Source organism: Ovis canadensis, chromosome 3 (assembly GCF_042477335.2).
Source record: "Ovis canadensis isolate MfBH-ARS-UI-01 breed Bighorn chromosome 3, ARS-UI_OviCan_v2, whole genome shotgun sequence".
Taxonomy (NCBI): domain Eukaryota; kingdom Metazoa; phylum Chordata; class Mammalia; order Artiodactyla; family Bovidae; genus Ovis; species Ovis canadensis.
This window is the reverse complement of record NC_091247.1, coordinates 101939246-101965364: the sequence shown is the minus strand read 5'-3', so window position 1 is coordinate 101965364 and position 26119 is coordinate 101939246. Positions and strand designations below refer to the sequence as shown.

At 48.3% G+C, this 26119-nt stretch overlaps 1 protein-coding gene across 4 annotated transcripts in view; it reads right to left on the bottom strand.

Moving 5' to 3' along the window:
* Window positions 1-26119, bottom strand: part of AFF3 (ALF transcription elongation factor 3) — a 624339-nt gene that overhangs the window by 37655 nt on the left and 560565 nt on the right. For all 4 annotated transcript variants that reach the window (XM_069583830.1, XM_069583832.1, XM_069583831.1 and 1 more), the window contains exons 12-14: window positions 18610-18796; window positions 10097-11200; window positions 4601-4725 (exon numbers count right to left, since the gene is read on the bottom strand). In XM_069583830.1, the coding sequence (XP_069439931.1) occupies window positions 4601-4725; window positions 10097-11200; window positions 18610-18796 (1416 nt within the window). The remainder of the gene's footprint in view (window positions 1-4600; window positions 4726-10096; window positions 11201-18609; window positions 18797-26119) is intronic.

Below are 26119 nucleotides of genomic sequence, written 5' to 3'. Positions count from 1 at the left end.
CTTGGGATGATTCTCCACCTGGCAGAGTCAGGCAATGTAAGGTAAATTCATTGGACAAAGAGTCATTTTTCCTGCATTTATGACTTCTTAATTGCATGTGTTGGCTATCACTGCAAACAAGCCATTAAGGTCACTTCTTATTTTTTAAGCAATATCCTTAGTTGGTGGTCACAGTGCAGAAATTACAAATGTAGGCCTCTAGAACAAATGAGAAACCAAGATGCTTAATGCTATGCAAACACATTTGTGTAGGGAGAGAATTTCTGATGACAGCTTTCTGGTTTAAAAAGCACTGTGCATCCAACGACTTAGAAGTGAGAAGCTGTGTTCTAGAAAACTGCCTTGGGCGAATCAGAAGTAGCTCAGCCAGTGAGGATGAAACACTGAAGCTGGAGATGGATGTTAATTGTCTGAATGTAATGGTTTCTCGACACATGAGTAAAGAAACCCTATTTCGAAGTCTCTATTATTTTACATACAGTACTCAGGTGGTGCTACAGTGGTAAAGAACCCACTTGCCAATGCTGGAGACACAAGAGACGCTGGTTTGATCCCTAGGTCGGGAAGATCCCCTGGAGGATAAAACGGCAACCCACTCCAGTATTACTGCCTGGAGATTTCCGTGGACAGAGGGGACTGGTGGGCTACAGTCCATAGGGTTGCAAAGAGTTGGACCCGGCTGAATTGATTTAGCACGCATGCACTCAGTTCAGTCCAGTCGCTCAGTCGTGTCCGACTATTTGCAACCCCATGGACTGCAGCAAGTCAGGCTTCCCTGTCCACCACCAACTCCCAGAGCTTGCTCAGACTCATGTCCATTGAGTCAGTGATGCCATCCAACCATACCATTCTCTGTCGTCCCCTTGTCCTCCTGCCTTCAATCTTTCCCAGCATCAGGGTCTTTTCTAATGAGTCAGTTCTTTACATCAGGTGGCCAAAGTATTGGAGCTTCAGCTTCAGTATCAGTCCTTCCAATGAATATTCAGGACTGATTTCCTTTAGGATTGACTGGTTTGATTTCCTTGCAGTCCAAGGGACTCTCAAGGGTCTTCTCCCACACCACAGTTCAAAAGCACCAATTCTTCGGTGCTTAGCTTTCTTTATGGTCCAACTCTCACATCCATACATGACTACTGAAAAAACCACGGCTTTGACTATATGGACCTTTGTTGGCAAAGTAATTTCTCTGCTTTTTAATATGCCGTTTAGGTTGGTTATACTTTTCTTCCAAGGAGCAAATGTCTTTTAATTTCATGGCTGCAGTCACCATCTGCAGTGATTTTGGAGCCCAGGAAAATAAAATCTGTCACTGTTTCCATTGTTAAACCATCTACTTGCCATGAAGTGATGGGACTGGATGCCATGCTCTTAGTTTCTTGAATGTTGAGTTTTAAGGCATGTACTACATGATTTTATTTTATTTTTTAAAAGACTTTTTGATGTGGACCGTTTTAAAAGTCTTTATTGAATTCATTACAGTATCACTTCTGTTTTATGTGTTTTTTTTTTTCCTGCCACAAAGCATGTGGGGTCTTAGCTCCCCAACCAGGGAAGGAACCCGCACCCCCTACACTGGGAAAGTGAAGTCTTAACTACTGGACTACCAGGGTTTTAAACATGATTTTAAACACTTGTAGGAAAGGAAATTATTACATTAAATATTGTCAAGCACATACAATCTTTTCTTCTTCATCATAAGTGTATCTATTGAAATTGACCAAAGTAATTTTGAAACATTCTTGGGATCATGTCTTTGGGACATGCGATTACCATATATATCGAATTATCTTATTACACTGGTACAGCTTGACAGAGGTAACCACAATTTCAGAAATACACAGACCACTTTTCCTAGAAAAATTCAAAGCTCGCTCATAGCGGCATTGAGTCCCTACTTAACATAAGTGAAACTATCAGAGCCAGCAGTCTCTGCCAAGCAAAGGGTCTGGAGCAGGAGTCCCTAACCTTTTTGGCATCGGGCCAGTTTCATGGAAGACTATTTTTTCATGAGCCAGGACCCAGAGCGGAAATGGTTTGGGGATGATTCAAGTGCATTACATTTAACTGTGTACTTTATTTCTATTATTATTACATCAACTCCATCTCAGATCTTCAGGCATTCAACCCTGAAGATTGAGGACCTCTGCTTTTATCCTGGGGTCCCTGAACTTGCATGGATAAGAAATTACATCTCCATTTTCATTAACCTCTCACTGAAACAGAACATTTCCTTTAATGACGAACGAAGGCAGGAAACCAGAGGAGTGGTCAGCAGGTGTACTGCTTGCAACATCTGTGACTGCGTCACCAGTGGAAATCACAGATATTTTCATGTCATATCAGTTGTTGCAGACATCTTCAAATATTATTTAGACTCATCACTGCCAGCAATTATAGCAGTTACTAGAGCCAGCAGACAGGCTATTCAATCACACATTTAAAAGACACTCTGGAGCTGCATTTTCTCCTTTCACATGTCCCCAATGTTTTGGGACACCATCTGCTGGGCACAGAGGACTGTGGGTTTGGCCAGCTTGTCTTTGCTGCTCTTCCTCACTCAGACCTTCCAGAGCCCTAGTCCTCCTTTCCCAAGGTGATTCTAACACTGCAGCCGCCTGTGCTCGGGTGCCCGCGCTCTCTAATTTCCTCTCCGGGTTTTAGTACTGCTCTACATCTTCTCCTAACCTTTTAGTTTACATTTTTATGTGTTGCACTGAAACATTAATCTCCCCTTAAAAATTCTATGTACACAGTCAGGGAGAGTGAAGAGTGTCTGAGCAGAGGGAAAGTGGTTTCTGAGCTGTGCTGTTTCTAAATGGAAAGAGCTTCTGTGACTGATGATGAGCTCCTCGCTTGTAATAAATATCAGGGGCCTTGCTTTGCCAGGAAGCCGTTTGTCATGGAGGGGAGTCAGCGCCATGCAGGTCCCCCTGGAACCCCTTTAAGGAGGGGCTGTTTCGCCTTGGAGACCCCGATCTTGTCTATCACCACAAATTCAGTCCATAGCCAGGATCTTTAGGTGTGTTTTATGAAGAGTCTGCTTATTACATCTGTGTGATAAGCTTAGTGTTCTCATGACTCTTAATTCAGTTTTTTGGGTCTCCCAGGTGGCGCTAGTGGTAAAGAACCTGCCCACCAATTCAGGAGATGTAAGAGACGTGGGTTCGATCCCTGAGTTGGGAAGATCCCCTGGAGGAGGGCATGACAATTCACTCCAGGATTCTTGCCTAGAAAATCCCATGGACAGAGGAGCCTGGTGGGCTACAGTCCATGGGGTCACACAGAGTCGGACACTGCTGAAGTGACTTAGCACACAGGTGGAATTCGGTTTTTAAATTTTCAGAGTGGAGGGTGCGTTTTTGAAAGGATAGAATGTGCTATAGCTGGTAACTGGTCTTTTGTTACAAAGAAGCACTGCTGGGGCACCCGGAACTGTGACAAGCAGCCCATGCCCAGGGTCCTGGTGAACCGTCTGTGTGCGCTTAGTCACTCAGTCATGTCCGACTCTTTGCGATCCCATGGACTGTAGCCCACCAGGCTCCTCTGTCCATGGGGTTCTCCAGGCAAGAATACTGGAACAGGTTTCCATGCCCTCCTCCAGGGGATCTTCCCAGTTCAGGGATCAAACCCAGGTCTCCCTCATTGCAGGCAGATTTTATACTGTCTGAGTTACTAGGGAAGCTCAAGAATACTGGAGTGGGTACTAGCTATCCCTTCTCCAGGGGATCTTCCCAACCCAGGAATTGAACCAGCGTCTCCTGCGTGGCAGGAGGATTCTTTACCAGCTGAGCTACCAGGGAAGCCCTGTGTTAAACCAAGGGAATCAGGTCTGCAAGAGACAGGCTGGGACCCTGGGATCCTCTGCTTCAGTGCTTGCACCTGGACACATGTCTCCCATAGCAACAAAATACAAAGCAATCCTAAAGGACTCAGGGCTTCCCTGGTGGCTCAGACGGTAAAGGCATTGCAGAACCAGCGTTCGATCCCTGGGTTGGGAAGATCCTCTGGAGGAGGGCATGGCAACACATTTTAGTATTCTTGCCTGGAGAATCCCCATGGACAGAGATCTTGGTGGGCCACAGTCCATGGGGTCGCAAAGAGTTGGACTCGACTGAGCAACTAAGCACAGCCTAAGGGACTAAAAACAACTGTGAGCGTGTGCAGTTGGAGCAAATTATGAACAACAAGATACAAAAAGACCAAAAACCCAACTGCCAATTTTGAGGAACTGGGAGCAAAAGTGCACACAAGACCAACAAAGGGCATGGGCAGACCAAGTCCCCCTCCGGTGTGACCCCTGGACCCACAACTTCCTCCCTCACGTTTAAGGAATCGGCTTGCCCCCATCAGAGAGTGAGCAAGGGAAACTGTTACTTTTCCCTCACTCCTTCAAGCTGCAGCCTGAGCCCCAGCAAAGCCTTGGCTGAATTTCTCCTCTGGCCTCTTATCAATTTCTATTGATTAAGGAGTCCAAGAACCCTGGTCTGGACACCCAGAGCAGAGAAGTCATTAAAAAAAATCTACTCTGCCCCTGCAAACACGTGCCTCTCAGACCCAGGCATGCCTCCACCAACCCTTGCCTTTGCAGGAGGGCACGTACCTGTTGATGTTCATGCTGCAGTGATTTGCAGACAAAGCGCTGCTGGCAGAGGCGGTCAGTCGCGAGGCGCTCTCCCTCTCTCCCGGGGCCTTCTTGGTCTCCCTGTAGTCGTCTTCGTTGTCGCACTGCATGGAAAGAAGCAAAAACCGATCAGCTTCGGACTTCGACGGATCACAGCGAGCTCCCATCCCACCAGCGCAGGGGCTTCTTTGGACAAGGTCCTGAGCACCAACAGGATGGCAGCACTCTTGGCCCCGGCCTCGGTTCGCCGTCAGCTCCTCCTCGAACAAGGATGAAATCTGTCGTTTTGACTACTGACAGCTTATGAAAAAGTGTGACACCGGGATCAAACTGCAGGAGGGAATATTTTGAATGATGCAAACTTCTCAACCAATGGGCTAGATTCTACCCTCCAAAGAAGATCTGCTCTGGAGTCTCACTGGAGTTCAGCATCCCTTTCTTTGGCATTTCTTGGTACCCAAACAAGGTATAGCAAGCGATTTGTCCTGGGCTTAATGCTGTAGGAGCAGTGACAAGCTCAGGCTTTTCTTCTGAAATTCATGGCCTTGAAGGATCTTTTTATAAAACAGCAGTTCGACTGGATCGTTTCCACGGTTGTATTTAACTTTAGACGTGTAACAGGTGTGATGCAGGCCTCCCGGGTGGCGCTAGTGGTAAAGAACCCGCCTGCCAATGCAGGAGACACAGGAGACTCAGGTTCGATCCCTGGGTTGGGGAGATCGCCTGGAGGAGGGCCTGGCAACCCACTCCAGGATTCTTGCCTGGAGAATCCCATGGACAGAGGAGCCTGGCGGGCTACAGTCCACAGGGCCGCAAAGAGACGCGACTAAAGCAACTTAGCACAGCACACACGCAGGGGCAATGCACGCGCACTCAACCAACTTCTATTTTTGCTGAGATTGCAGCAACACAGCAGAGAGACATTCAGGATTCTCAGCGGTGTTTCCAGGAGACGGGCACTGGTACTGAAGATAGAAGGACTGTGACCTTCTCTTTCTAGCTGGGATGTCACACAGCCTCTGGAGGAAGGACCACAGATGCTCACGTTGAAACTATGCCCCATGGAGGGTCCGAGCCAAACCTCTGAACCCCCTAGTTTTGGCCCCCAGGGCTCCGGCAGGGCTAGACTCTGCACCCTGGGCAGCCAGGTCTGCGATGTCCCACCTCCTGCACCCAAAACTAGTGGTTTCACACCCCCGATGATGAGTGAAGAGCGCTGTGCAAATGTTCTTTCCCTTCTTTATGCATGTTCATCTATGTTTCAGTAGATTTCACGAGGAGAGCTGGGTGTCAGGCTTAGTGTAAGTGAAGTTTCATAAGTTAAACTTAAAAAGTCCATGAATAGTAAAATTACTTAAATATAGATTATGAATTATACATGTCTCTGTTTTTGCACATCTCTACTGACATATGCCTGTATAGCTATATGTATTTCCAATCTCTATATGTTTATCAATTTCTATCTCTGAAACACCTCTCTCTTTATATCAGCCTGTTCATTTGTCCATCAATCTCCAGATGACGGATTGATTTACTCATTAATCAATTAATCACCTGGGAGTTGATGGATAAATGCATCTGACAAGTAATGAGGAGGGCAGGATATGCAGAGGAAAACAGAAGGAAAAGAGGGGCAGGTGTGTAGCGAGCTAACCCGTATTACTAAATTATATCATTTTAACCTAACAACATCCCTGTAAAGATGTCACCAGTTTACAGATGAAGAAACTGAAGTACACAGAAGGGAAGGTCACCTGATTGAGGTCACCTAGGAGGTCAGGGCTGAGTGCATGATTTGTGAGCTTCAGTGCAAAATGAAAAGGCTAGGCCCCATGTTCAAAAAGCTGGAGAAGATGCTTGCTGTCAGCTTTGGTGATGATTTTCTTGAATTTAATACCAAAAGCAAAAGCAAGAATAAACAAGTGGGACTATGTTAAACAAAAAAGCTTCTGCAAAACAAAGTGTAAGTCACTCAGTCACATCTGACTCTTTGTGACCCCGTGGACTATAAAGTCCATGGAATTCTCCAGGCCAGCATACTGGAGTGGGTAGCCATTCCCTTCTCCAGGGAATATTCTCAACTCAGGGATCGAACCCAAGTCTTCGGCACTGCAGGTAGATTCTTTACCAGCTGAGCCACCAGGGAAGCCTGCACAGCAAAGGAAACCATCAATAAAATGAAAAGGCAATCTACTGAATGTAAAAAAATATTTTCAAATAATATATCCGAGAAGGGGTTAATATTCAAAACACATAAAGAACACTTGCAATTCAGCAACAAAGAAACAAACAAAAAAATCTGACTGAAAAACAGGCGGAGGATTTGATTAAATATTTTTTCTAAAGAAGACATACAGATGGTCAACAAGCACATGAAAAGATGCTCAGCATCACTAACCATCAGGGAAATGCAAATCAAAACCACAATGAGGTATCACCTCACACCTCTTAGAATGGCTGCCATCAAAAGACTAGAAATAATACACGTGTGAGGATGTGGCGAAAAAGGAACCCTAGTGCACTGTTGGTGCAACCGCCAAACAGTATGGAGGTTGCTCAAAAAATTAAAATAGAGTGACTACTTGATTCAGCGATCTCACTTCTGGGTATTAATCCAAAGAAAACTGAAACACTGATTTCAAAAGACCCCCACGTTCACTGCAGCATTATTTACAATGGCCAAGACAAGGAAACAGCGTGAATGGCTGTGGATGGATAAGGAAATTGTGGCGTAGGTATGTATACAACGGAAGAAGGGAGTCTTGCCATTTGCAACAACACGGATGGGCCTGGAGGGTGCTATGCGAAGCGAAATGAGTGGGATGTGTGTGTGCCAGTCACTCGGGCTCGTCCGATTCTTTGTGATGACAAAGATGACAAAGACCTTAGGATCTCACTTAAATGTAGAATCTGAAAACCAAAACCAAACCACTCTGGGGTGGAGAGAGGGGTATAAAATGAAGGGGTGAAGGAAATTTAAAAAGTACAAATCTCCAGTTATAAAATGAGTAAGTCACGTGGATGTAGGGCAACACTAATCAACAGCATGGTGAGTGTAGCTAAAAATACCCTGGCACACATTTGAAAGTAGCTAGGAGATCTTGACAGTTCTCACCAGGAGAAGAGATCTGTAATTATGTATAGTGATGGATGTTGGCTGGACTGATTGTGGTCATCATTTTGCAACACATGTAAACCAATATTGAATCATTATATTGTATAACTGAAAATAATATAATGTTATGTCAATTATACCTCAAAAAAAAAAAGAGGTTAAAGAGTAACATTATAAAGTGCTAAAGTCAGGAGCATTTTCCTGTCTTGAAACTGGTCTCTTAACCTGTCAGAGAAGTGTGTTTACTTGCTGCTTTACATTGTGCTCCTGGAAGCACGGGGATGCTTGGCACGTGCTGGTTCTCCCAAACGCCAGGAGTACTGGCCTGAGACCGGGCGCACGCACGCACGCAGCCCAGCAAACGTCTTCTGCCACCTGCCAGCTGTGGGTCGCGGGGAGAGGAAGTGCAGTCAGGCACCACCGCTTCCCCAAGGCCAACTGGCAGTCTCTCCTGGGGGACCCCGCAGTTCCTGGATTGAGGGCGGGGAGGTGCTGATCCTGACCCCAGCCCTCACTATGCCGGCGCCTTGGCTGGTGGACGGGGATGCAGAGAGGGGAGGCTGCGCCCGGCCAGGAGTGCACAGGGGCCACGGGGCAGGCAGAACCCATCCTGGGGAAACGTGGGGGGTGGGACCAAGCATGCCCTGTTGTCCCATCACCTTCACTTACAAAAGACAGATTCAAAGATAAAAGGAGGAATTCCAAGATGGCAGCCACAGGCGTTAAATTCCGAGCATGGAGTCTTTTGAGCGGGGGCCGTGAGGCTACAGGACTACACAAATCTCCAGCTGGTTTATTATTGGGAGACCCTATAGCCAGAGACCTGACTTCATTCCCAGCTCTGTCCTTTCTCACCTACATGACCCTAGGGCAAGTCACTTTAGGCTCCGTAAGCCTCAGTTTCCTCATCTGTAAAAGGGGTATGACAAGAACATTTGCCTCAAAAGTTGTAAGGATTTTATAAATGATTGGGGCTTCCCTGGTGGCTCAGAGGTTAAAGCGTCTGCCCACAATGCAGGAGACCTGGGTTTAATCCCTGGGTCGGGAAGATCCCTGGAGAAGGAAATGGCAACCCACTCCAGTATTCTTGCCTGGAGAACCCCCATGGACAGAGGAGCCTTAGTGGGCTACAGTCCACACGGTCGCAGAGTCGGACACGACTGAGCAACTTCACTTCACTTCAGCATCCCTCGTGGGGACATATACACGTGTTAACAGTTGTGAATGGTTTTGTCCCAAATCTGGGGCCGCCCATGAGGACTATAATCTTTCGTTTGTCGCCCACTGTGTTTCTCGCTGTGGTCCTAGTTACTTTTGAAGATGTAGTAACAGGAGGGGGTAAAGATTCTCAGAACTGGTTTTAAATTATGATTAAGTGATTCCTGCGCTCAAAAATTCTTCAAAAACATCTGAATGGCCAAGCGTGTGGGTCTACTTCTGCACCCGCATCCAGCTCTCCCTGCACTCGAGTCCCTGCCCGCCTCACTCTGTTCAGTCCCCCTCTGTTCAGCTGGCTTCCCAGCTTTGGCAGCGAATCCTCTGATTCCTCAGAAGTCCCTCCTGCTTAGGGCCCTGTTCCCAGCTCCTCTCCACCACAAAGTCCTTCTGCTTAATACCATGGGGAGCACCAGCCTATGGCTCCCATGCCACAGGCTGGAGGGTCCTGTTGCCCACGATCCCCACTGGTCACTTCCATATTCACGCCTCACCCTAGTCACAGCCTTACTCAACTCTATGAGGCAGCTGGCTTCTGAAGTCAAGGAATGACCCCACCTTTCCCAGCAAAGAATGGGGTTCACCTGTGTTTAGCTTTCCTCACTGGTCCAGCCTCTAGCTCATTCCCTGAAGACACTCAAGTGAAGATTTCCCAATTGCCTACTTCCACATGCAGTGGGACAGGCCTTAATTATCTATCACATGGGAATGATAGCTAGTCTTCCCACAGTGGGCAGTTCTAAGGATGCTGAGTTAATATGTGTCAAGTACTTACACTGGGCTTCCCTGGTGGCTTAGATGGTAAAGAATCTGCCTGCAATGCAGGAGACACGGGTTCGATCCCAGATTGGGAAGATACCCTAGAGAAGGGCATGGCAACTCACTCCAGTATTCTTGCCTGGAGAATCCCATGGACAGGGGAGCCTGGCAGGCTACAGTCATCGCGTTGCAGAATGTCAGACGTAGCCACTGAAGTGACTCAGGAGGCTCCTATGCACTTATGTAAAGTGCTCTATGAACGTTTGCTGAAGAAGGACACATAAATTCCTGCTCCTGGAACATTCCAGACCAGTGGACCTGCCCACAAGCTCGGGGAGGGCCCTCCCTCCCACTGTGCCTTCAGCCCCTCGGGTTTCCAGGCCTACCTTGCGTTTCCTCTTGGATTTTGGCAAGGTCTTTTCCACCGGCGCCTCCGATGCATGGGTCGTCGGGGGCGCGCTCTCAGAGTCCTTGGCCGCGGGAGCACTCAAGACCCCCGGCTCCTGGGGCAGGTGTTCCGGAATCCTGGACAGAAGTGTCAGGTCGATTTTGACCCAGAGTGACCGAACCTCGTCACTGTCCTTCAACGGGGAGAGAAGCTCGTTGCGGCCGAAGGGGACCAGTGTGTAGAACTGCTCCTCCAGCTCCTTGGCAATGTCGCTGGTGGTCCTGGCGTTGATGGAGCCCACGGGAGCGCGGGGGCCGCCGCCGCTGATGCTGGTGGGCGCCTCCTTCAGCCTCGGGTCGTTCCCGGAGGCGGCGGCGGCGGCCGCAGCGGCCACGGCCTTGGACAGAGGGTAGTCCTCCTGCTCCGACTCCAGGTCCGAGTCCGAGGAGGAGGAGGAAGAGGACGACTCCGTCTCGATGAACTCCTTGGATTTGGGGACGATCCGGCTCAGCCCCCGCGTGCGGCGCTTCTCGCAGGTCACGGCCGAGCGCAGCTCCTTGCGGTGGTTGGTCCTGCTGTTGCTGCAAGGCCTGGGCTTGGGCGGCTCCGGGGGAACCCCCGCGCCCGGCCCCGGCGCCTCGGCAGCTACGGGCTCCTCGGGCCGGTGGCCTCCGTCGCCGGCCGAGGTCCTCTCGGCGCGCCGGGTGGGCTTCTTGCCCGCGGACCTCCGGGCAGGCGCGGGCGCGCTCTCGGCGGGGGCACCAGGCACCGCGGGTGGCGGGGCGGCGGCGGCGGTCACGGCCACGGCCACGGCCGCGGGCGGGGACTTCTGCTTCACGCCTTTGCTCCCCGGGGCCTTGTTCGCGGTCCTCGGCCTCTGCTCCTCCTTGCAGGCGCCCTTGATGTCCTTGTCTCTCAGGCCGGGTGGGCAGACGTCGGGGAGCTTCCCGCAGTCCTGCGTGTCCTCCTTCACTGGGGTGTAGTACTGACTGCTCTCCGGCCCGTGGTGGCTTTCATTTTGGATCAGGACAGGGGGCTTGTGGTGATTCACTTTGTTTAGCCATTTATCCAGCTGCCACTTGTTAGAGGACGCTGGTTCCGCCTAAAAGCAGAAAACCGGCAAAAAACAAAACATCGCTTAGGACAGACTCACTTAGATGCGCCTGACTGTTTTTCTCTTGACTTGCTGCTCTAGGCGTGTGAGCAGAAACTGATGGGCTGGAAACTCACTCACTGAAGCAGGCGGTGTGTGTAGCGTCAACAGGCACACAGGGTGGCCACCCGCAGGGCTTCCCAGGTGGCCCAAACCATAAAGAACCTACCTGCTGGTGCAGGAGACCCGGGTTTGATCCCTGGGTTGGAAGATCCCCTGGAGAAGGGAATGGTTACCCACTCCAGTATTCTTGCCTGGAGAACTCCATGGACAGAGGAGCCTGGCAGGCTCCTGTCCATGGGGTCACAAAGAGACAGACATGACTGAGCGACTGACACTTTCCTGGACCCCCACACTGAAATGCCAGTGCAGCAGTTTGAGAAATGAGAGGACACACTATTCCTCATTAGGACCCATTTCCAGCACTTTTGAGTGTTATACAGTGTATATTTTTTGTGTTTATACAGACATGCATAAACTTGAGAGCCCATGAAAGTTAACTGGGGTGTAGTTAGGAGACCTTGAGTGTTGAAGCGCACATTTTTTTTTGGTGAGACTTGTAATTTGGGGAGAAAATAAAACAGGGCCGAGTGGACCCTGCTGGACTTGGTTCATCCATCCTCAACCCGCTTCCATCACACTTTGCCCGAAATGTTTCAGATGAGGAGGCGACAATGAACACCTCTCCTGTAAACAGTTTTGCTAAATTAGAGCAAATCCTGGGCATTCCAGGTGTTAAACTCTGACCCATGGATTGGCTCTGGGGGAGAGGGGAGGCCAGTGAATGCCCTGTAACCGAATGTCAAAGGTCATGTAGACACATTTTGGGGAAAGAATAGTTTGCACAGTTTGCACTTACCTCTCTGGGGATCTATGTCTTATTGAAAGGTTAAGAACTGCTTCTCTTACAGGGAGTAAATGTTGATTTTTAATAAAAGTCCATTTATCCAGCCTCTCTGATTATTAGTAGAAAAGAGGTATATTGATAAGTGCAGAACTTTGTTGTTGCTGTTCAGTTGCGAAGTCATGTTTGACTTTTTGGCAACCCCATGGTTCTCTGCCCATCGGACTTCCCAGGCAAGAATACCACAGTGGGTTGCCATGTCCTTCTCCAAGGGATTTTCCTGACCCAGGGATTGAACCCACGTCTCCTGTATTGCAGGTGGATTCCTGACCGCTGAGCTACCATAGACCTTTAGCTAGAATGTTTTTAATTTGTGAGATGGGGGAGAATTTTGGCGTGATTAAGGTGATGTATGTTTCCTTCCCTACGTCCTCCACTCTATAAATTCATGGCTTCTGATGATTGGGTGAGGTGGGCGTGGGGTGGGGTGGTGGAACTAGATACCGCCCAGAATAAAGAAGAATGGCTTAGCTTTGCATTTCATATTGGTTTGTTAAAGCCTCGAGCAAGTCAGGCTCCCTTGCAGGAGAAGAACACTGTTCTTTAAGATCATAATTTCTGAATGCTTGCTTTCAGGTGTCAAGATTTGGTTTTCAACAAAGAGGTTGGTCTTAAGAGCAGAACTTGGGCACCGCCTCATGCAGAAAGGATCGAGGGCGGCGAGGCATGAGGAGGGCAGGCAGTGCTCTAGACCCAGGGGTCCTGGCTGAGTCTGGGGCACAGCTCAGGGAGACGGGAAGCTTTAGTGGGCCAGCAGGGCCTGGGGCCACAGAGTGTGGACAGTGAGCACTGCGGCTGCGGCAGGGACTGTGGACAGTCTACTGGCTCCCTCCAAACAGACGAGACCAGCTACAGTTCAGGGGACCGCAGCACAGGGTGTTGAGGGACTGGGAGCGACAAGGGACCGTAAGCAGAAAATGACCCTGCAGCGCATCAGTGATCACTCCAGTGATGAAATCCTCCCTCTGCTATGAAGGCGCCCTCCGGGAAGTCTTAATGGGAGTCTCCTTGTGAGGCATCTCACACGGGGATCCCAGGCCCTGCTCCTGGGGCCACGAGGATGGGGGAAGCGTCCCCATGGGATACAGGTGTGGAAGGGCCTCTCTCATGACCCTGATAGGGGGTCTGGACTCTGACTTGATGTTCATGCCACCCATAGGGCTGGGACTCCTGAATAAGAGGCAAAAAAACAAAATGGTAAAATCTTTTTTGTGCCTCTGAGTTTTATTTTGTAAATTCTGACCTCGCTTTAATGTGGCACCTCCAGAGACAGGGAACAATGGAGCCCGCAGAGCCCACCTGACCTGGTCCGTCCTGCGACAGTGAAGTGACCGAGGAAGCAGGGTGGCAGGACACAGAATGGCTTATTTGCCGAAGGGGAGCTCTCATCTGCTCTGAGGTGACCTGAGTGTGACTAAAGGCTACTTTAATTAAAAAAAATTTATTTATTTGTCCATTTTGGCTGCACCAGGTCTTAGCTGCAGCATTCGGGAGCTTCGATTTTTGTTGGGGCACGTGGGATCTTCAGCTGGGGCATTCAGATGCTTAGTTGCGGCACGCGGGATCTAGCTCCATGACCAGGGGTTGAACCCGGGCTCCCTGCATTGGGAGCTTGGAGTCTTCGCCACTGGACCGCCAGGGAAGTCCCCTGAAGGCTAATTGGTGGCAAACACGTTCATGGCTTTGAGGCTGTCTCCTCCCCAGCCCCGTTTCTCTCTGACCCCTGGCTGGGTCAATGACTTCTGTGCCTCAGCTTCCCCAGAGAGACGGAGGCCCAGTAATGTGAGCGGACGCTGAAGGCGCCTTGCAGAAGGGGACACACACTGGACTGGGTGGACACGTTTATGGCAGCATCCGCCACTTGCCGCTGCTCCCCCCACCCCGCCCCAGTCATCCTCGTCCCCGCCGTCCTGAGCCTTCCACACCTCACATCTCTTACATGTGAGGATATAGATGCCTGCCTGGAGCCAAAACACAGCGGCTCACTGGGAGACTCCCACTAAAACTCCCCAGAGGGAGTCTTCACAGCGAGGGGAGGATTTAATCAATGGAGTAAGGGCCCGCTGCCCCATGTGCCGCAGAGTCATTTTTTCTGCTCTTCACAGCCAAAGAAATCAGGACCATTTTCAGTACATTGCTAAATCACGTTCCCTTTCTCAAGGATCTGCAATGACCTCCTCTTGCCTCTCGAAGAAAATGCAAACTCCTCAGGCAGCCATCGTCTTACAGGCATCTTTCATTGCCGGAACACCCACAGTGTGCTCCCACATCACATGTATCATCTAATTTAACCCATAGATAAGAGATACTATCACCCTTAGTTTTTAGATGAGGCTCAGAGAAGTTAAGTAACATGTCCAAAGCTGCAGAGCTACCAGGCACCAGCAAGACTAAACCCACGCTTGTCACAGTTGAGAGTCGGATTCCCTTCCCTGTTGTGTTGCCTAAGCTCCCATTACTCTCTGGGGAAGCCTCATGAAAAGGGGACCTTGTTTCACTTGAGAAATGTTAGGTCTTCAAATGATAGAATTTGATGTGACTTTTGGAGAAGATACCACTAACTCTCCAGATAATACCTGTTGCCCTCCATTATCCTTAACGGCATCATCTTTTGATATCCACGTCTGTTTCATGTATAAGAATCTTGTGTCTTCAACAAAGCCAAACACTGCTTTCCGGCAGAGGCCAGGTTTCTGCTTCTTTGTATCCCTCGCAGGACCCGTAACAGGTTAAAGGGGCAGCTTGCTCTGACCCTGTTGCTACTAATGACTCACAATGAGCTGTTGCTCCCTGCTTGTCACTTACTCCTCAGAAAAACCTCACAGATTAGACAGTGTGAGATTATCTGCCATTTGGGGGATAAAACTGTGGCCAAGCAAGCTTAAACAGCCAAGAATTAGGTGGCAGGGGAGGAGGGCAGACTTGGGGCTTGGAGCTCCTTGCCTGGCAGGCTGCTGCCTCTGGTTTACTGTCTGAGCCATCCACCGGGGTTCTGCCCAGCGCTTTTGCTTGTTTGCTGGCTTGCAGTGTGTATTTCCAGCCAGGACTCTCCTCTCTGATCAATCTTCCCTCTGATTCATGCACAAGCCCTCCAGGGCATACTCTAGTCTCTATTTCATCTACAACCTCAGGGCACCCACTGCCACATACCCCATAGATGCCTAATTAAGGAGAAGCTTGTTGAATCCATGAATAACTTGCATTTTTGAAGATTTTCAAGAATGATCTAGGGCAGCATTTTCCAAAATATGCTTTTAGCCCATGAAGAAAGCGTACCATGGTTGGATATATTTGGGAAACACCACAATGGAGAACACTGTTTACATGACTGATGTTGAGGGCTGAGTGATGCCCTGCAGTTGAGAAACGGGTGAAACCTACTTTATCCTGGCTCTTCTCAAAATCCTGTGACCAGCGACTGCCCTGGTGGCCCAGTGGATAAGACTCTGTGCTCCCAACGCAGGGGGACCAGGTTTGATCCCTGGTCAGAGAACTAGGTCCTACATGCTACAACTAAGAGCTCCCATGCCACAGCTAAAGATCCCACGTGCCTCAACTATGACCCCGTGCAGTCAAATAAAAATAAAGTCCTGCGACCAGGCTCTTTCTTGTTCACATAGCAAGCTGTCCCCTTACACTGGTCTAAGGAGCTCTGTGTGCAGCTGTAAATGTGCTAATGGAGGGCCAAAACGCACCCCCCCACCCCTTCCTGCCCCCTGGTCAAGCTCTGGCATGAAAGGATGTCCCAGACCAAGAAAGAAGAAAGAACTCAATGGAAAAAATGAGTCTGATGACAAGCACCCAAACTTCAGGCTGCAGAGAGGGGATCTGCAGCAATGGAAACACTGAATCCAGTGTCTCTTCCACGCCCTTGCAGACTAGGGGTTATACTCCATGGTGATGCGTATGAAAGGCAGTGGTTTTCTACAACCAGGGCCAGAAACACAGCTTGGATGAGACACAGGAGAGCCAAGCAGGTGCCCAGTGCTGGCGCGCTGCGGGGCAGGGTGGGGCGATGCAGCTGTCTTGGGACATCATGAGGATCTCCTGCTCTCATATCAGGACATTTCCGGAAGGGGAAAGGAGGGCCAGATACGTTTTGCTGCAAAGCAGCAGGAACAGGTCTTTGCAATGGAATGGGAGGTGTGTGGCTATAAAGAGCTGGGTGGTCCTGTGGGAGACAGGGAAACGGGTCTCACTGCTCTCTGTCAGGGGACCTGGGCCAGCTCAGCGCAGAGGACAGCAGGGCTGCCATAGAGTCGGCCCTTAATGCTTCTTTCCCCTCTTTTCAATGTTCATTCTGCAAAATCATTGTAATTCTTTTTTTTTTTTTTTAACAAAATTTTTGGCCATGCCACATGGCTTGTGGGATCTTAGTTCCCCAATGAGACACCAAACCCACAATGTCCTTGGCAGTGAAAGCACGGAGTCCTAACCACTGGACCGCCGGGGAATTCCCTCCCTGTATTTCTGAAGGGTGTGTGTCTGTAGTCGTCTTGGGAAAAAATGTAAAAAAAAAAAAAAAAAAAAAAAGCCAAAAATCCCTTACTTTTATTCCAAGGAATACATTTCTTTCCAGCAGAGAGAAGTCACGTGCTCTGTGGCTACACCTATCACTTCTGCACTCCCTCTGCCAGGAGAAGCCAGAAGTTGAAACCCACCCGTGGCCTCAGGCAACTTAAACTCTAAGGCCTGTGTTAGCAGATCACCTCCTCCTCCTCGGCTGGGGGCTCCGGTTGCTGCTGGAAGAAATGACAAGCGCTTCCTTTCATCACCAAGGAGTTCAGGTCTTCGTAATTATTTCAGTGACATTTAGAGGGAGTCTGCTCAAAGCCCTTTATAACCGTCCTTCTCTGAGGCTGGTTTCAGCCTCATCTAGAAACTCCAGGAGTCACATTTCAACATGCAAATAATATTCAACATTCCTGAATTTAACCTTCAAAGTCACGAAGAGCCTGGGATGGGGGTTCTCATTCACAGACCCTAAGGCTTTTAATCCACCGCCACTATCCCCCTTGGCCCTTGCAATGTCCCTGGAACACAATTCTTTCTACTATATATTCTGGAGTTTTTCAACAAATTAGATCACAAAGCTGGCTCTGAAGAAGCTTGGTTAATGCCTCTGTTTTGTTTTAATTTTTTTTTGCTTGTTTGTTTCAAATTATTCTCTTTAGAGTATCAAGTCTGTGAAGACAGGAATCTTCTTTGTCAGATCATTGCTGTCTCCCAGGGCCAAGCGTATCTGTGGCAGAGACTCAATATTTGTTGAAAAACCATAAGTGAGTGAATAAACATGAATGAATGAAATGATGGAGAATCATTTATCTTCTGGGGAAAGTCAGGGTTATATCAACATATAGCTTTTACAGGTTAATATTGCTAAGGGCCTTTCCCTTACTTATACAGGGAGATAGAGATAGACAGATAGACAGGTCAGGAGAGAGAGAGGGAGAGAGAGACATAGGCACACAAACTGGAAATGTGAGGCTGGTTGGCCCTTAAAGGTGCTCTCCTCTCAGCACCAAGGTTTGGACATGTGGGTGTGGTTCATTTTAGAGCTTATTTAGAAATTTGGGCCCCAGAGTGGCACAGAGGATTGCAGGTAAAAAAAAAAAAAAAAAAAGAATCCTATGATCCTCAGTAACGTGAAATGTCTATACACTTAAGAAGAAGCCTTTTTACTCCTTCTTTAGAAATCAGAGTCTACCCTTACCGATCCAGAAACTGGACGAGTGCGTTCTCAGTCCTCTCTCAAGGATCCATGCTCTGAATTACTATTTAATTTCCCCCTTTAAAGTAGAAATAGCAATGGGTTTCATCGGGACCATATCATGTTTTCATATGAGGCACCTAAATCTTCCACATAGATATTCATCATAACTATAAAAGCTTTCATTATTATTTTCAGGTTCATGCTAATTTTTCTCTATTTTCACAAAGAAAACACAGTTAAAAAGGTTTTATTTATACTTATAGCCCGTGTTCTTCTAATCTGTGACAAACTGCAAAAAGGTAAGATTCTAGCCATGTCTAATCCACAAAACTCCTTTCTCCATGATTTACAGGAGCTCACACTTCAGGCTGGAGCTGCCCTATCTGCTTATTGCCTCACTGACCCCAATCCTCAGTTTATTTCCAGTCAGCGATGTTTACAGCACGTTTGGAAAGTTCTGGAAGTCAAGATAGAGATTTTTGGACTGTAAGAGATGAAGTTTCTAGATCTCAAAGGAAGCTCTGTAGCTAGGAGCACTTTGAGGAGGAGGTTGGGGGAAATGAGCCCAAATCAATCCTGGCAGGCTGACTGGGAGTGGTGGCCTAAAAGGGTCACGGCAGCTTGCAGGCCACGGAGACTGGGGGAGTGGGAGGTGTGAGAACCACGCTGGGAGGAGGACCGACTGTGCTCTCCAGGGTAGAAGCAGGCAGGGGAGGCCCCTGGAGGCCCGCAGGTACTCACCTCGGGACTGGAGTAGTGGGGAGGCTTGCTGCCCTCGCTCTCGCTGGAACTGCTCTCTGTCTCCGAGTCGGACCCCGAGCTGCTCTCCGAGTCGCTGGAGGAACTGCTCCCGCTGCTGCTGCTGCCGCTGCTGCTGCCCTTGCTCGAGGGAGCGGAGGCCCTGCAGTCGGCCGGCTGGAGTCCAGCACTGCCCACCCGCGAGGAAAGAGAGGGAAGGGAAGCCGAGTGAGCAAACACGGAAGCGCCGCTGAGCGGGCTGGCGGGCACCGGAGGCGCGCAGCCCGCACATCTGCCAGCCGTCACCTGGACGGAGCTGGCAGAGCCACCGGCAAGGTCACAGCAGCCTCCTGGTTAAGACAACGGAGGCACAGAAATAAAACTGGGAGTGAAGGCTGGAGCCCCCTGGCCGTCGGGCACCGGCTGGCGTGACTGCTGTGTGTGACCATTTCAGAAAAGGAGGTGACGTCGCTGCAGGAGGACTGTCCCTGTTTTGCTGCTGTTTCTGGGAATGGCTTTTCAAACGCATCCCCGATTCCAATCATTGACCATAAAAGCCAGGAAATCCAAAATGCTTGAAATATTTTGCAAAGAATGAAGAGGTCTGTTTGCTTTATTTTAGGAAGTGGGCTGTGAGGAAGGGCACAGTGTCCTGCTCTGTGCTTGCACGGCCTTCTGGAAGGTTCCAGACACAGAGGGACGGACCAAGTTGTCTGGCTTCCTACCTTTCCCCACCCGTAGCATCCAGGGCCGTCGTCTTTACAGGAGCTGGGCTGCTGTCTAAACAGTACTTTTCCTTTGAGCCTTTTATTAGAGAACTGGAGATCCCTCACTCACACAGTTTTTATTTATTCTGACTTTAAAATTCAACTCCAGTGCACTGGCATACAGCAATACCATTTCAAATTATACTCGATGTTCATATCCACGCTGAAATCTGCCAGGAAGGTCTATACTCAAATTAGAAACTCAAAGAGAACAGCAAACATGGATCCTTCTCATGGCAATTAATTAACCACAAAAATGCAAATAACACACATCCGCCCAAACAGTGAGCCATAAAGTTCTGGTACTCACAAAATAGCCAACATCTTCAGTGTCCGTTATTAATTGCATTGAAACACACCTGACTCTGTCCTTTTTGAGGTCAAACTCTAAACCCAGAAAATGCAGTGACTACTTTTTTAATGTTGAGTCAGCACATATTGGCTTGCTTCTCCCTCTTGTGACCACCATTTCAACAGGACTGCATGCAAGTGAGCTTGTCAGAGTTTATGGTCTCAAGCGCAAAAGCAGCCAGGGCAAGGTAAAGGACCCTTCCCACCCGCCCCTTAGATCTTTGACAAATGCTTTGCCGGGGGACAGATTCCTATAAATCCTCAGTGTAGGGGCCGGGGGAGGGGGCTAAAATGCACTGGGATCCTGCTTTTCAGAAGAAGGATAAGACAAGAAATGATCTTGCCGGATGGACCTACAAATCAAAGCACTGTTTTGAATTGCAGGTTTAAGGAAAAGTGGAGTTTGAACATAACCTTCCCCAGTGGTTTTTATTTCTTCTGCCAGTGTCATGGTCTGTACCCAAACAGTCCGACAAAATTCTTCACCATCAGGCAGCATCTGCAGCTCGACACCTTGCCTGAACTAAAATGATTCCTTTCCCAGCCTGAGGTTTGTTCTGGTGTTGAGTGAGGACTCCTGGATCTTTAGACAGAGGCTGGGAAGGGGCGGTTAGTGATCAAAGGGTTATAATATTTCTTTCTTCCCTTATGAACTAAAATCCATTTTTCCTAGGGGCCGAGTCAAATTGACCACTATCAACGGAATCATAAAGAAAAGGCTGTTAGATCCTGAACTGAACATGAACGTTTGGGATCCACGTTAATGGTTTGTTAGCAGGTCCCCAAAACACTGGGGAAAAACTGCAAAAAACCAAAAACCTTCCCAAACCCAACCAACACAAACCCAAACCTAAAAACTCCCCAAAGCCAGAGAACACACGTTGGAGGAAAGAGATCTGTCTGCCTGCCACACTCTGGAATGACATCTGCTGAAGTCCAGGAAATTGAGAGAAATAAAGAGCATTTTGATTGGTTTTATATGATGGTCAAAGGCTTTGATCACCAAGTGGGACATTCTCCGGCTTTCATCCCCACAACAAAGGACGCATGAGGCTGGTGCTGGGTGTACCTGGTTGCTGTGTCTGCAGCAGAGGCAGCAATGTGTGTGCAATTCCCTGGGGCCTGCACCACAAGCTGACTGTCTTTTGAAGAGTGGCCCTTTAATTTCTGGGCAAACGTCCATTAAACAGTTACTATGCCGCCTTTCTTTTATGACTGCTGTCCTGTCGTAATGAGACCCGCTAGCTAGCCCAGGGAGATGGAGTCTCTGATCTGAATCAGATTGGCAGAAAAGCCTTAAGAGTTTTATGTTTTCCTTCCTTATATTAGGAAATTCACTTAAAATGACAGCTTTGCTGGCATAACTATTATTTACTTTTGAAACAGTTGGGAGAGCCAAGAATTTTAGGTTTTCTTCCTGCCTTGCTTTGAAGGGCTGTGAGGCTCTTGTTGCCTCTGGGGTCAGGACTGAATACATCTGTGTTTCCGTGGTCTGGGTAGAGACTGTGTGGCTTTTGATATGACAATCCATATCAAGGATGGAGGCAGGCCTGTCTGCAAGGGCTCTGGAGGCTTTGGTTTTTGGATTAAGGTAACTGCCCTGACCTCCATAATACCTGCTCCATTAAATAGCCTTTTTGGGGTCACTGGGGAACGCTGGTCATTTCGGACTCAGTGTAGTGACCTTTTTGCCACGAGTGGAAGCCGCTGCGGCAGAATAAAGAAGCCAGGGATGGTCATCACAGCAGAGGAGAACAGAGAGAAGGATGGTGGTGGTTTAGTCGCCAAGCCATGTCTAACTCTTGTGACCCCATGGACTGTAGCCTGCTAGGCTCTTCTGTCCTTGGGATTCTCCAGGCAAGAATACTGGAGTGCATTGCCATTTCCTTCTCCAGGGGATCTTCCTGATCCAGGAATCAAACCCGGGTCCCCTGCATTGCAGGCAGATGCAAGAGAAGGATGGGCTCGCTTAAACCAGAGAAAGCTCTTTGAGGTAGTGGAATTAAGATGATGGAAAAAGACATATTGAGCATACCCTCCTACAAGAAGATTTCAGGCTTTATATATTTAAAACGGCAAACTGCGAATTTTAGTGTGCTGACTAGTTGTCATGTTTCCATACCAGAGACATTAACAATTTTTTCAACTTAAGTTAAAAAGTAACTTTTTCCTGAAATGATACCATGGATCGACTGTCATGATGACACAGCATTGAGCAATTTTTAGGAGAGTTCTTGGACCCTGTGCCATTTCCGGATCATGGTGTCCTTGAAAACATGTGGACATGAAGATATTACTGAGATCATGGAATAAAAGCCTTTGTGTCAATGAACTTCGCACAGTGCCTGGGACATAATAGGTGATCACATGTGATTATTTTTTTGGGCTCCAAAATCACTGCAGATGGTGATTGAAGCCATGAAATTAAAAGAAGCTTACTCCTTGGAAGGAAAGTTATGACCAACCTAGACAGCATATTCAAAAGCAGAGACGTTACTTTGCCAACAAAGGTCCATCTAGTCAAGGCTATGGTTTTCCCAGTGGTCATGTATGGATGTGAGAGTTGGACTGTGAAGAAAGCTGAGCACCGAAGAATTGATGCTTTTGAACTGCGGTGTTGGAGAAGACTCTTGAGAGTCCCTTGGACTGCAAGGAGATCCAACCAGGCCATCTAAAGGAGACCAGTCCTGGGTGTTCATTGGAAGGACTGATGCTGAAGCTGAAACTCCAATACTTTGGCCACCTCATTCGAAGAGTTGACTCATTGGAAAAGACCCTGATGTTGGGAAGGATTCGGGGCAGGAGGAGAAGGGGACGACAGAGGATGAGATGGCTGGATGGCATCACCGACTCGATGGACATGAGTTTGGGTAAACTCTGGGAGTTGGTGATGGACAGGGAGGGTTGGCATGCTGCGATTCATGGGGTCACAAAGAGTCGGACATGACTGCGCGATGGAACTGAACTGAACTGTGATTACTGAATGAAAAAATCAATAGAAAAAATAAGGATTTAACCTTTCAAAATGGTTACAAACTCATTGGAAAATACCCTGATACTGGGAAAGACTGAGGCAAAGGAGAAGGGGGTGAAGGATGAGATGGTTGGATAGGATCACCAACTCAATGGACATGAATCTGAGCGACTCTGGGAGACAGGGAGGGACAGAAGAGCCTGGCGTGCTGTAGTCCATGGGGTCACAAAGAGTCAGACATGACTTAGCAACCAAACAAGAAAAACAATCTTTCTTCTCTATTTTAAAAAAAACACCACCACCAAAAACAAGTAAGGGGATTTCAGTCCCTCCTGTACTTTTCCAGTGTTAATACCTCTCCTTGAAAAGAATGTCTTTAAACGTACTCAAGATTTCATGTGCTATGTAATGTAAGCCCAGTTCTCCCCTGGATGGTTTATTTCCTTTTGGTATTTTTATTTCAACAAATGTTTTACCTGTTTTGTGAAGTGGCCAAGACCAAATACCCATTTGGGAGTGTCTTAGCTTCACTCTAAACAAATTGCTTGCCGCGCCCCTTCCTTTGGCTGCAGCGACTGAATCTGGCCTGGGCTGAGTCTGAGTACCAACGGTCAGAGAAGAGATCTAGACCCCAGAGGCCTAGATCTCACAGCACAGGCCCTCCTGCCAAGTGTATTGTGGGACCTGGATAAATATCCAAAGTCGTTCATGAGCTGTGAACTAATAAGGAACGTGGAGGCTGGCTCTGTGCCTGGCGGGCACTGTGTGGGTAGCTGTGATGCCCAGCGTGCCGTTGAGATGGATTGAAGGAGAATAGTTTAGGAGAGGTCCCGCTCCTTCTCACTCAGCACTCTGTATGAACTAACACAGGCTTGCTCTCTAAACCATGATCAGTGCCCTGGCGTCGGTCCTCTTTCCTGATGCTGTCTCTGTGGACACCAACTGATCTAAAACTATAGCCACACTGTTGTTTGGTTGCTCGGTTGTACCTGACTCTTTTGCGACACCATGGACTGTAGCCTGCCCAGCTCCTCTGTCCCTGGGATTTCCGATGCAAGAATACTGGAGTGCGTTGTCATTTCCTTCTCCAGGGGAATCTTCCTGACCCAGGGATGGAACCCGATTCTCCTTCATTGGCAGGTGGACTCTTTACCGCTGAGCCACCAGGGAGGCTCCAATAACCACATTAGGAGATGTGACTGTAGAAAAGCTGGCACAAGGAGGTTTACTGTTGCTGGAATTATCCCCCCAAATATAAAACTGGCAGGACTGTTGGTCTTGGACTAAAGGTTTTTGTTAGCTTTGATGCTGGGAAAGATTGAAGGCAGGAGGAGAAGGGGATGACAGAGGATGAGGTGGTTGGATGGCACCACCAACGTGATGGACATGAGTTTGAGCAAGCTCTGGGAGCTGGTGAAGGGCAGGGAAACCTGGCGTGCCGCAGTCCCTGGGGTTACAAAGAGTCAGACACGACTGAACGACTGAACACCACCACCAAAACTCTGTAATACCTCTAGGAACAAGTCTTGTATTAAACATGGCTTTTGAAGCTCTTCATGGTCTGGCCTTGATTACATTTCTGGCAGTTCCTCAATGGGTCCACCCCCAAACCTTAGCTGTAATAAATCTCATCACTTTGACAACCTGGGTACATTTGCAAATGTTATTTTCTGTGCCAGAAAGCCCCTTTCTCCCTTTCTTCCTTTGGTTACCTCGAACTCACTCTCCAGGAATCAGCTGCAACATCTCAAAGTTCCAGGCTGCCAGCTTCTCCAGCTAGTCCAGGCTATATGAGGAAATCCCATGGACAGAGGAGCCTGGTGGCCCACCGTCCATGGGGTCACAAAGAGTTGGCCAGGACTGAGCATGCGCGCAGGCACACACATGCAGGGAGCCCATGGCCGTGTCTTTCCTCAGGCCCAGAGTTCTTGGCTGATACGCCTTCTCTCCATCTTTCAGTCTTATGATTTTTTAATACATACTACCCGAAGATTTTAGCTGTGCTCTGCAAGGGGAATAGAGAGAAGTATATCTGCATCTTATTCCAGAATAGGAACCACTCAATATTTGTCAAGTGGAAGCCAAGACATGGACACAACCTAAATGTCCGCTAACAAAGGAGCGGATAAAGATGTATATGCATGCAATGGGATGCTGCTCAGCCATAAGAAGAATGAAATAATGCCATGTGCAGCAGCCTGGATGGACCCAGAGATCGTCATACTGAGCGAAGCAAGTCAGACAAAGAAAGACAAATATCATATGACATTGCCTATATGTAGAATCTAAAAAAAAGGACCTGTGAACTTATTTACAATAACAAACAGAGTCACGACTGTCGAGAACAAAGGCGGAAGTCCCCTCCTATGGTTACCAAGGAGGAATAAATCGGGAGATGGGGACTGACATATACACACTACTATAAACAAAAGAGATAACTAATAAGGACCTACTGTACAGCACAAGGCACTCTACTCAGTACTCTGGGAAAACATGGGCAAAGAATCTAAAAAAAGAGTGGATATACGTGTATGTATAACTGATTCACTTTACTGTACACCGGAAACTAACTCAGCATTGTGAATCAACTATACTCCAATAAAAATTAAAAACAGTATTTATCAAGTCAGAAGGAACCCTCCCTCAGTACTTCCAAACTCCAGCACTGTTTAACTGTGTTAAAAGCCGATGTAGGAGACCACCGGGCAGGTCTCCTCTACAGACACTGCCCATTCTATCACCCGGGCAAATTAGGCATTCCTTAGTGTAGTCAAAAGACATTTACTGTGGAAATTAAACTCTGACTTTAAAACTCTGTGTACTAAAGCTAGAAAGAACCCCTACATGGATAGTCTTGTGAGAAAAATGACTTGAACTGGGATTGTAGAAATGTTAAGGATAAAAAGGAGGGCGTGTCTTTCAATTTAGGTTCAGAGTAAATGGCATGGGGTAAAGGATGATCCTGTGTGACCTTTGTTGAGAATTCACTTGGTGCCAGGTGCTGCAGAGCTATAGCGTGTGTGTGCGTGTGCGTGTGCGGTTTGCGGAGGAGGGAGCGGATAGGCACTTAACCAGGCAGAGAGCCTGCCACAGAGGAGTTGGTTTCTTTCAGCTTCTCCAGGGAAAGAAGTGAACCATCAGAAACCGGGCATGCATGCGTGCCTGCCTCATTGCTCAGTCACGTCTAACTATTTGCAACTCCGTGGACTACAGCCCACCAAGCTCCTCAGTCCATGGAATTCTCCAGGCAAGAATACTGGAGTGAGTTACTGTGCCCTGCTCCAGGGGATCTTTCTGACCCAGGGATCAAACCCACATCTCCTGTGTCTCCTGCATTGCAGGCAGATTCTTTACCCGGTGAGCCATCAGAGCCGTATAGAATCATAAAGTACGTGAAGTCAGCTATAGAAAAACCTAACAC